General features: G+C 43.1%; 1 protein-coding gene across 1 annotated transcript; it reads left to right on the top strand.

Annotated features, from left to right (window-relative positions):
• The first annotated feature begins 5672 nt into the window (after positions 1-5672).
• Positions 5673-9496, top strand: LOC147626634 (uncharacterized). Its single transcript, XM_086816699.1, has 2 exons — positions 5673-8644; positions 8839-9496. Exons 1-2 carry the CDS (start codon positions 5986-5988, stop codon positions 9216-9218), a joined length of 3039 nt encoding a protein of 1012 aa, XP_086672825.1. The 5' UTR covers positions 5673-5985; the 3' UTR covers positions 9219-9496.
• Positions 9497-12074: the final 2578 nt, after the last annotated feature.

The following is a 12074-nucleotide window of genomic DNA, read 5'->3' as shown; positions in this document are numbered from 1 at the left end:
CAGGGGTCTTGGGTGTTCAAAAGAGCAGGCGACAAAACTAAAGAGGATGTAGAAGTATGCCGCATACTCCGATAATGTGTACATTCCGGACTACAGTCCTCCATAGATGTTTATCAAGTTTAAATAAAAATTTGTCAAGTGAATGGGTTCCAGAGAAGAAGCTCCAGCATCGGGTGTGCCAGGTGTTGTGCCCAGTGGCTCAGTGGTGACAGAACGCTTAGTCTGACCAGCTTCCATGTCGTGAGGCACCACCTCGATAGTGCACGTGTGAAGGTGGCAGGCTGTAACCACCACAGTAGCCATTACCAAGATCAAGAAGACTGAGCTTAAAAGGATGGCTGGTCACTACAGCAAGGTCAGCCCATGGAGGCATGAGGGTAAAGGTTGCAAAAGTTGCATTGCTGCAGTTAGCTCACAACTAGGAGACAGCCAGTGATGTGAAGCTTACCATAGTTATAGTTCTTCAGAGGTCGTAGCCTTGTGTCGAGCAATTTCTCCGTAGTGAACTTGTACCTTTTCTGGAAGCAATACATTAAACAAGAGCAATGCTACCATTCACTTTATTTCTGTTTACACTCTATTGTGAGTTGATTAAGAGTGTTGTGTCTCTGTTTTAATAAACATGCTGTGCACGAGAAAGAGAGTGAGAGAGTTACGTAGCGATGTGAGATCAGAGTGAGAGAGTTACGTAGTGATGTGAGATCAAAGTGAGAGTGTGTGAAGTTCTAAATCTAAGCAGTATACTGAGAGTCCCCTTGACCACTCTAGAGTTGGTGTTCGAATCAAGAAGATCTAACGGGTGGCTACACGTCTCCCACATCATTGCCTGACTGGTCTGTTACCTCAGACTACTATCTTGCCATTCCACTGAGAGGGAAATCGATAAGAAACAGCTATCCTTGTAGCATCAGATATAAGGTCAGATAGTAGTTTCACTCCAATAGTCTAGAATTAGCAGTAGGGGTCTCACACTTGGCCTACCATAGCCATGGCTATCTTAGTAACATGAGATATAAGATCCAAAACTTTCTTCCACAATCAACATAATCAAGACTTCCAAGAAGTTAAATGCCACTTTCTAAATATCTATCCCTCTTAGACTAAGTCAAGAGGCTTCACTCTCCTCCTTTGGTTTGCCATCTTGATTGAAAATATAATTGTTTCTATAAATCTTTATTCCCTACGGTGGGTGGTGTCCAAGAGAATGATTCACCGCCATCTAAGACCACTCCTTTGATGGTTCTTTCTTGCCTGTGGCATCCAAAAGAACATTCACTCCTAAACTACCAAGAACACTTCTTTGATGGTTATTTCTTATAGTTGTTGTTACTTTCAAAACTACTATGTACATCTCCCAATCCATGACTAGTTGGACCTTTATCCTAAGTGACATCACCCGCCTTTCACTTATGGGGATTGGCTTTTATAGTCTTCTCTCCATATTCATTAGTTTTTGGGTATGTTATGTTTGATAGGCACAAGTCCAATGGCATATTCAATTTCATCTCCTTTAAGTCTTTCCACACATTATACTTTGAGAATTTCTTCTTTCTTCCAAATTTCTTAGAATTTTCTTTTTCTTTTCTTCTTTCTTGTGATAATCTCTTGGCACATTCGTGTGCTCTAATGCTTCTATTTCCATTGTGTTTTCAAAGAAGAGAGTAGAGGAGAGGGAGAGCTCACAAGTATTCTATTGCAGGGAATGGACATTGCTTTAATGTCAAAATTGACTTATATACAAATGACTAGCTTTCACAATATGTTGGAAAAAACTCTTAAAAGGCTGCATGGCCACTAGGTCTACTATTAAGCAAGTATGTCCATGAAGTTTGTGACTTCCCTACATTTAGCTCAAGGTAAGGCCATACAAAACTTAAAAAGGGTCCATAGCCACTAGTTCTAGTCTTATCCAAGTATGTACAAGAAGTTTGTGACTTCCCTATTGAGCATTAAGATCAAGGTAAGGCTGCATCATAGATTTTAGCATTGTTTTACAAGGAATGGGCTTCCTCTACAAGCAACGGTAGGATGGAGCAAAACCATATGAACCAGCAGAGTGGTTTAACAAGTTTCCTTGACTCACCTCATTACCTTTATTTCTTTGTGCTTACAAAATGTCCAAGGATCCCAATTGTAGAGCTCAATGAAGAAGGGCATGGAGAGAATGAGAGCAAGCATGGTGGGTGATGATGAGTAGTGAAGGCTTAAGGGAGCGTGAATGCTAATTTTTCCCATTGGTCTTTAAGACTATGTAACTTATCAAGATCAGGGATAGGCGCATGCATGCACACACACACACACACACACACACATGGAGAGAGAGAGAGAGAGAGAGAGAGAGAGAGAGAGAGAGAGAGATTTAAATAAAATAAAAAAGATTTGATTATTTTCTTGACCTTTTGATATCAAATAAAAATACCATGCCTTTGCTTATACTTTACATATTTTCCAGTTAAAATGGCTTTAGTTTTAGAGCTAGTCATAAATCCTAAGAATAATATAATGTATATAGTAAAACAACCTTGTATACATGTTGCCTTTGTGTTAAGGGAAGTTTTAAAAGCACAAAAGCCAAAAAAGCATTGAGGATTATTCTTTATATAGGGAAAGTCTTTATTAGGCCATATTGGCCAAGGTTTAATATGCAACATTTCAAACATTTATACTTTTGATACCTTCTCATATTAGAGTTACAGCAGCACGTGCATTTGAATTTATGGTGGCTCTCCCATGTAGTTCCTAATGTGAGTATTTTGTTTATGCGTGGGAGGACAAGCCAATTAAACTTTGAAAGGAAAAACATGATAATGCAAAGTGTTTAATGTGCACCCATGAGGAGTTTGTTTATATGTGGTAGGACAAGCCCAATTAAACTTTGAAAGGAAAAACATGATAATGCAAAGTGTTTAATGTGCACCCATGGAAAGTTTACTCCTCACATTTAAAAAGTTTCATGTATTTTAAAATTTAGAACATGTATTTTAAAGTTTGAATGCCATCCTTGAAAATCTTTGTATGATTATAATGCTTAGAAAAGTTTCTCAATCCCAATCTACAATACACGTGTGTTGCACTCTAATCCTTGGTGGTGCACATGTAGGGCCTGACTTAAGGGTATTAGTTTGTTTAACTATGCTAGGATTGTGTTCAAACTTGTCCTTCAAAAAGGTAAGGGGTATTTAAATCATTCAATTTACACTCTTGGTGCTAAAAATTCATTATTATTATGTTAAAATTTGTGTATATCACACTCTATGCTTACACCTTAGTTGTGCAATGGATTAAAGTAACTCTAGTTAGTAGAGATATCATTATATTATAACTGTACTTAAAGCTACATATCAATTTATACACAAGTACCAAGGAAGGAAGAAAAAGGTTTTAAAAGTCTAAAGAGTTTTAATATTTTGCATTTTGAGGAACATGCATTTCTTACACTAGAGGAAGGTTGAATGTTGAAGTGTTCTTTACTTTTCAACTAGATTTGTCATAAACAATAGTGGCTACTTCCTTGGATAGCAAAATAGTGGAATGTGCAGACCTATCTACTAATGATGTTGTATGCCTCACCACACGGATGTCTCTCTCTCTCTCTCTCTCTCTCTCTCTCTCTCTCTCTCTCTCTCCCCCACGCACGAACGCATGCATGCATGCACACACACAAACACAAACACAAGTGCGACACAAGTGGCCAATCCAAATTCAATGTTTTTTTTTTTGGAGGAGAGTACAACACACACTATTTTTTCACCCCTGAAGTGAGGGGTCACCCAAAACCAAACTCGTATCTGTGAAGAGAAATGCCACCTTATCCACCCAATTATTCTCCCCACTCCCAAATTTGAAATTATGTTAAGAGACTAAAATTAGCCACCCACCTGATTTAATTGTCTTTTGTTTCAATATGAGGTCTTTTATATTACCATGTTGGCAAAAGTTGTTGATAGCATGCATATTAGGGCTTTCCTCATGGGCTCTCTCTCTCTCTCTCTCTCTCTCTCTCTCTCTCTCTCTCTCTCTCACACACACACACACACACATGTGGAGCCATGTATACACTCATAACATGCCCAATCAAGTTGTTTTTCTTCAGCTTGGTGCACTAGAAAACATATCTCTTTAAAAAAATGTGAATATAATTGAAAAAATATAAATATGAATGTAAATACATAAATATAAATAAAAAGATAAGTATCAATAGATGTCTAGATAGACCGATAGATAAGTGTACATTGACGAAGCACTTTTTGTAAACCTAGTCTAATTTCTTGCATTTTGGTGCCATCATTTGGATCATACTAGGTCCACTGCTCTCTCTCTCTCTCTCTCTCTCTCTCTCTCTCTCTCTCTCTCACACACACACACACACACGAACGCACGCATGCATGCACACACACAAACACAAACGCACGCATGCACACACACACAAACACAAGTGGCCAATCCAAATTCACTGTTTTTTTTTTGGAGAGGAGTACAACACACACTATTTTTTCACCCCTGAAGTGAGGAGGAGGGGTCACCCAAAATCAAACTCGTATCTATGAAGAGAAATGCCACCTTATCCACGCAATTATTCTCCCCACTCCCAAATTTGAAATTATGTTAAGAGACTAAAATTAGCCACCCAAAAAAAACTTGACTTTGTGGGCAATAGAGCTTGGAAATAACTATTAACATCTCTATATCTCTTCTCGTCTCTACATACATTATATAAAGGAAGAGCTTCACAAAGCTGCCACGTGGCACGAATTTGGAGGTTCGAGAAGAGGAGGAGGAGGTTCGAGGAGGTTGGGATAGAATTTGAATTTGGAGGTTTGAGGTTTGAGGAGACGTGCGACGCAAGGGTCAGATAACTAGTAGATATAAATCACACGTTTTTAGTGAGTACGCCAGGGGGCAAGTCCCACAGTACCTGGGCTCCTCTGGAAGTACTTGGTCGATGTCGTGCCCATTGCATGGGTATTTCGGGGCATTGCCTTAAGGAAGTAGCGAAACCGTCCGTAAGACTGGGAGACGAAGCTAATGACAAAAGCGTCTCTCTCTCTCAACGAGTGGCTCTAAATCACACCACCAAAGAAAGCCTTAGAGGTCATCAGGGATTGGCCAATTGAATGACACAAGGACATGAGGCTTGGCGAGAGGGTCGAGGGTTCTTAACGATGAGTAAGCCCCTCCTAAGCCCCTTGCTCAATTTGGATATTGATAGGCTTAATGATGGGTTTATATTAATAGTGTTTAGGGCATAATTAGGGTGATCATGCTACGGTCGTAAAAAGTTACGACAACGGCACTGTCGACACTGTTGAAAATTCATGTAGTCAACAGAAGGTCCGTCTCGGAGTTCGAAAACTGACGGAATGGTTTTTAAAAACAGAGCCGGAAACGTTTAAAAAAATGGACGGAATCAGGACTTCACATGCAGGCCAATTTCCGTCGCTCTTCCAAGGTTCTGTCAGCGAGGCCCTCCGGCGACAGCCCTCCGTTTGGTTCACACGCCTGCCCCTTGTTTACCCCTTTGCTTAAACATTGATATTTCTGTCTGCCTATCGCAGGAATCATGGCACTGTGTTTCCTCGTAGTTTGGCCGCCGTGATTTAAAAATCGATATTAAGCTAAGATCGAGATGTGTTGCAGCTAAGCTAGCAGCGTGGTGCTGATGCAGTAGGATGGGAAAGAAAGACTATAAGGTACGCCAATGGCGATGGCTTCCTGTGAGCGTGAGCTGCTCTGTGTAGCGCCGCCGCTTCTGAGTGTGAGATATGTCTAGTACCGCCCCTTGATGGTAAATTAGGGTGACGGGAACTCGTCTGCTACATGACGGAGCTTTAGTCCGGCAGTAAATATGTGACCTGCTGTGTAACCCCATAGATTGAGTGACGCCTGTTTCTTGACGGAGCTTCCGCCCCGTAGGAGAAGGTGGTGAGTCGTGGTGCTGCGTATGCAGGACGGAAGTTCATCCTAACAGCGACGGAAGCTTTCTAGATGTCAAAGCTACGCCGACCGGCGGCCGTCCTGCGGCTGCCGGTGCTGCTGGTGCTGCTCGCCTTTATTTTCCCTACGGCCGTGGCTCTTTCTTCCGATGGCGCCGCCCTCCTCGAGCTTAAGGCCGGCATGGAGGATCACTTCGGCCACCTCTCAGACTGGCTGGCTAGTGATGCCTTCCCCTGCACTTGGACTGGCGTCACGTGCAACACCTCCGGCACCGTCACGGGCCTGGACCTCTCTCAGCGCAACCTCTCCGGCTCCCTTTCCAACAACGCCCTCCGTCGCCTCCCCGCCCTATCCGCCTTCAACGCCTGCTGCAACTCGCTCACGGGGGAGCTACCCTCTGCCCTTATGACGGAGATGCCTGGTCTCACGGTGCTGGACGTCAGCCGCAACTACTTCGACGGAGGATTTCCGGCTGTCAGCGCCGCCACCTTGCCTTCTCTCGTCTTCTTCTCCGCCTTCAGCAACAACTTCACAGGCCCCATCCCGGCTGGTTTTGCCAAGCTTCTCAACCTCCAACACCTCGACTTGGGCGGCAGCTTCTTTGACGGAACCATCCCTCCGTCGCTCGGGAACCTCGCTTCACTGAAATATCTCGGCCTCTCCGGCAATCTGCTTGTCGGAAGCATTCCGTCGGAGCTGGGTTCGCTCTCTCAGCTGGAGCATCTAGTCATCGGCTACAACAAATACAATGGCAGTATTCCGCCGGAGCTCGGCAAACTCGACAACCTGCAGTACATGGATCTCTGCTGCACGAATCTTTCGGGCTCCATTCCGGCAGAGCTCGGCCAGCTGAAATCACTGAATACTCTCTTCCTCTACCAAAACAGACTCACTGGAGAGATTCCGCCGGAGTTGGGCGGCATGTCCTCCCTCATGTCCTTAGATTTGTCCGTCAACAACTTCTCCGGCAGCATTCCGGCAGAATTCGGCCAGCTGCAGAATCTCACCTTACTCAGCTTGATGTACAACAGCCTGAACGGCTCACTTCCTGCCGGAATAGGAGATCTGCCCAATCTTCTGACTCTCTTGATCTGGAACAATTCTTTTTCCGGCAGCCTCCCGGAGAAACTTGGCCGTACATCCCCTTTGCAATGGCTGGATGTGTCTTCAAACTTTTTTGAAGGCCCCATCCCCCCTGACCTCTGCCTGCATTCCAACCTCACCAAGCTCATCATGTTCTCCAACCGCTTCTCTGGCGCCATCCCTGAAAGCCTCGCAAGCTGCCAATCACTTCTCCGAGTCCGCATCCATGACAACCAACTCACAGGACACATCCCAGCTGGGTTCGGCTCCCTCCCCAAGCTGACCAGGCTCGAGTTTCAGAACAACAAACTCTCCGGCGACATCCCACCCGACATCAGCAATTCCACCAAGCTCAACTACTTTGATGTCTCCTTCAACCAGATCAATGGTGCACTGCCTATGGATGTATGGCAGCTTCCCAACATCCAGAGCTTGCTTGCAAGTGCAAACAAGCTCACAGGAACCATCCCCACTGACTTCAATGCTGCATGTGGATCTCTCACAGTACTCTCTCTCTCTCAAAATTTTCTCACAGGAGACATACCTGCAAGTATGAGCAGCTGCCAGAAACTGATCACAATTCAACTTCAACAGAATCAGCTCACAGGAAGCATCCCTCCCGAGCTTGCGAGCATGCAGAACTTGGAAGTTCTTGACCTCTCCCAAAACTATCTAAGTGGTGAAATCCCTTACCAGTTTCAGAATTTGACCACTTTAGAATCCTTTAATGTCTCTTACAATAACCTCTCAGGTCCAGTGCCGTTGGAAGGGATGTTCAAAACAGCCAGCTCGAGCTCTTTCTTGGGTAATCCCTATCTCTGTGGGGGCATGCTACCTCACTCGTGCATTGGTCTGGGAGACAGCGGTCAGATTTCTGAGAAGGACAGGAGGAGGAGCCTTGGGCCTATGTGGTTGGTTGGATGTGTTTTCGGCATCTCCTTGGTCATCCTAGTTGCCGGAGGCCGGTGTCTTTGCAAACAATATGGTGCCCAAATGTGCAGCAAGGATACATTCGAAGATATGGATGAATGGCCATGGAGGCTTACTGCATTCCAGAGGCTATCCTTCACGAGCAATGACATTTTGGATTCACTCAAGGATGAGAACATTGTTGGTAAGGGAGCAACGGGCATGGTTTACAAGGCGAGTATGCCAAGTGGTGAGGTGGTAGCAGTGAAGAAACTGTGGATGAGCCATAAAAGCAACACTAAGAATTATAAGAACAAAGAACCTCGTGGGTTTCAGATAGAAGTGGATCTTTTAGGCAGCATAAGGCATAGAAACATAGTGAGACTGTTGGGTTACTGTTCCAACAATGTCAGCACTTTGCTTGTGTATGAGTACATGACCAATGGAAGCTTGGATGATGCCCTTCATGCGAAGAGCCGAGCTTACATACTAGCAGATTGGGTGACAAGGTACAACATAGCCGTAGGCATTGCACAGGGCCTGTGTTACCTTCACCATGATTGCTTTCCACAGGTGGTACATAGAGATGTGAAATCCAACAACATTCTGCTTGACTGCAATATGGAAGCTCGGGTGGCAGATTTTGGTGTTGCAAAATTGTTGGAGACCAATGAGTCCATGTCAATGATTGCAGGCTCTTACGGCTACATAGCGCCAGGTAAAGTTTAGGGTTGTGTGTGTGTGTGTGTGTGTTTTTAGGCATTCCATGATTGTTTGTTTGCATTGATTAGCACTTGGGTGAGGAAAAGTCAGTAGTCATTGTTTAAGCATTGAATGGTTGTATTCTTTCCACTAAGCATTAATGGTATGAGAACCCTCCAGTTTGAGTGGTTGTGTCCACATGCTGTGCAGAGTATGCCTACACACTCAAAGTGGATGAGAAGTCCGACATATACAGCTTTGGGGTCGTCTTGTTGGAGCTGTTGACAGGAAGAAGGCCCATCGAATCAGAGTTTGGAGATGCGGTGAACATTGTGGAGTGGGTGAGGGGCAAAGTGAGGAGCAAGACAGGCATTGTGGATGCATTGGATGCAAATGTTGGGGCCTCATGCAGCACAGTGCAAGAGGAGATGCTGTTGGTGCTCAGGATTGCCTTGCTTTGCACTAGCAAATGTCCGCAGGACCGACCTTCCATGCGAGATGTGGTGACCATGTTGGCCGAAGCCAAACCGAGAAGGAAAAGCAGCACTGTGGTGAGGGAGTCAAGGAATGGACCTGGACCACTGAATTGATCAATATATGATGGTTTATTCACTTTGCAAATGTAGGCTGAAGAGGTATATTAGCTGCTTATAGGGGCCTTATTGACCTTAGATAAGATTGCCTTAATGCTTTTAGATCAATTTAAACAGCTTCTTCTCTTTAAGCTTTGCAGACAACAAGATTGCAAAGGCACCTCTATGGAACCACCTAATTCTCTAGCATGGAGATGAGGAGTTTTAAACATTCTTAGGTAAGCCAATGGACCACATATGCTCCATATGAAATGAGACTTGAACCCTGAGTCGCGCGGGTAGAAACCCGGTGCGTAAAACCGCGATGCTAGCACTCCATTAGAGCAACTCTGAAGGATGTAGTGAGGCTCCAATTGAGCTATGTACAGTAGGGATTAACATGAGATACATTTACAAATAATAAGCAAATGAAGGTTTGGAATTTAATCAGGAGCAATCACATGCCAATGATCCCCATTATCCATATGCCAAGCTTTCAAAAAACTTTATATGTGTGTGTGTGTGTGTGTGTGTGTGTGTGTGTGTGTGTGTGAGTCACGCTGCAGAAAGTCTGGAATTTGCATGCTTTTGAGGCTGTGAACACTGAAGCATTGAACTTTGAACCCTTTTTTTTTCTTCTTCTTCTTTCCCTTGGTTGGAACTTGGCTAACAATGGCATTTGATGCTTCCTCTTGTGTTTAAGAATTCCTCTAGGGGAGGAGGCCAACTTAGTGCCATCTAAGACCTTTTAGTCGGGCGCAATGCTCACAGAAAACCGGCCTTTAGTGTATTTTCAACCGGCTGAAATCCAAATTTCTCGGCAAGAATTTAACTCCATCCTTAAGAAAACCGGCGAAATTTTTACATGTTTAGTTATAGTAGCAAGATTTTTATTAATGGAAACCAGTGTTCGAAAAAAACCGGGTATAGTGTAATTTGCACCTACGGATTTTTAAAATTACCTTCAAATTTGAAACTTAAGGGTATAAAAACCTGCAGATTTTGAAGGGTTATAGAACAAAAACCTTCAAAATTTAAAAATTTTCTTTATAAATAATTTCACAATTTTTAGATGAAGGTTTTTTACTTTTTGGGAAAATAGTTTTTTTCGAACAGTGATGGAAACCCACTAGACTTCAACCTTGTCCTTTTTAGATCGGTTGAGAAAAAAGTTTTTCGTGAGCATTAAGTAGGATAATGGGACCCTCTTTTCCCAAAAAAGGGCATTGCTTTGATTGCTCTTTTCTACTCTGCCCATCCATGTCCGGCCACTTTTGGTTGCCCAAGATTACCTTCTTGATGGGCTCTGGTGGCATCCTTGTTAGCATGGCAAGGAGTACGCTTTTTTTGTTTGTGTAAAGGGTGAGTGCCCAAGATATGAATTCAAGTCTTTTGATTAGCTATTCAAACCAAAATGTTGGGCAGTCATGTATATGTGTAAAGGGCCTAAGGAGATGTGCACATTTGGACCCCATAGCATGCTCAAATGGTCAACCAAGGCACATAGCTCTAGGGGCGCAATGGTAAAGGTTACACATGGAACATTAGACGTCATGCTAATGTCATTGTCTACCACGAGTACATGTCCATTGATGGGTTCTACCATCCTAGGAGAGAACTAAAAAAACGAGCGGGGCGTTGCAAACGGGATCCCAAAAAGAAGGCCGATTTAGAAATGGGTCTTTGTTGTCCCTTTGAAGATTCCTAACCTATTATTTAACGTCTATTGAGAAATTTTGCTAAAATCTCTTTTCAATTTGTTACATTCAATTTCAATTTCAATTTTATGATCCATTCATGGACACATACTATATGAGACTTCCACCTTCAAGGCTATAAGTTATGTGATCATGCGGTTTTCACTACACAAATTTGAGCAAACACAGTGCAATTCTAAGTGAATTCACAAGAATATTGAGCTACATCAAAAATGGCCTCAGAAGTTCATGAACAAACACATAAAAACTCTAAAGTTGCTAGTAAAAATTATGGACGACAATGCCCAGAAGCTTAACCAGAGATTGTCATATAGAGTTACACTCATTATCAATAAACAAATGGCAGATATGGCATCACTCTTTATGTTCCATCTCAAATCATGGGTCTTCAACCATGGTTCTTATCATCGCTTCTGCATACTGGGGAGCTGACTTCACATTGAAATCAAAACAAAATCAGGTTTTCAAGCATCACAAAAAAGTTTGCATATTCCAATCCCTATCTCACACGACCACACCATCAAGTTGTATCGACCATACCTCATTAGAGATACGGCCAACTCTCTATCACCATATATATAAAAAATGACTAGCAACCACACCATCAAGTTTGCACATTCCAATCCCTATCTCACACAACCACGTCATATCAACCATACCTCATTAGAGACACAGTCGATTCACTATCACCACATATACAAAAATGACTAGCAACTTGGCATCATTAATAAGGTTATAGCAACAAAACTATGTTGACTATATAGTGAGCCAATAATCATTAGAATCCATAACCAAAATCATAACATCCAAAATCATAGGAATCCATAATGCAAACCATCGTGAAATCCACAACAAGAGAAAGCAAACAAAGACAAGCAACAACCAAAAAAACACAAACAAATGTTTACCACCACTGAAAGTATGACGAAGGTGCAGATGCTCACTAGTCGATTATCTCATTGTCAGTAACATGTGAACTAGTAGCCTCATGTCTCTTCCATCTCTCATCCATGTCCATCGAGGCACACACACGGCCTGTCTTCAAACACGCCTTGAGAATAGAGGTTTTACCACATCCCAACTCAAGGCAAATACCATCACGACGGCAAAATAACTCTAGAAAGCAAGCCATATGTAATGCTCCTCTCCAAGGCTC

This window comes from Cibotium barometz, chromosome 22 (genome assembly GCF_041138505.1).
Source record: "Cibotium barometz isolate CiBa-2024 chromosome 22, ASM4113850v1, whole genome shotgun sequence".
Lineage (NCBI taxonomy): Eukaryota > Viridiplantae > Streptophyta > Polypodiopsida > Cyatheales > Cibotiaceae > Cibotium > Cibotium barometz.
This window is presented reverse-complemented; position numbering and strand designations above follow the sequence as displayed.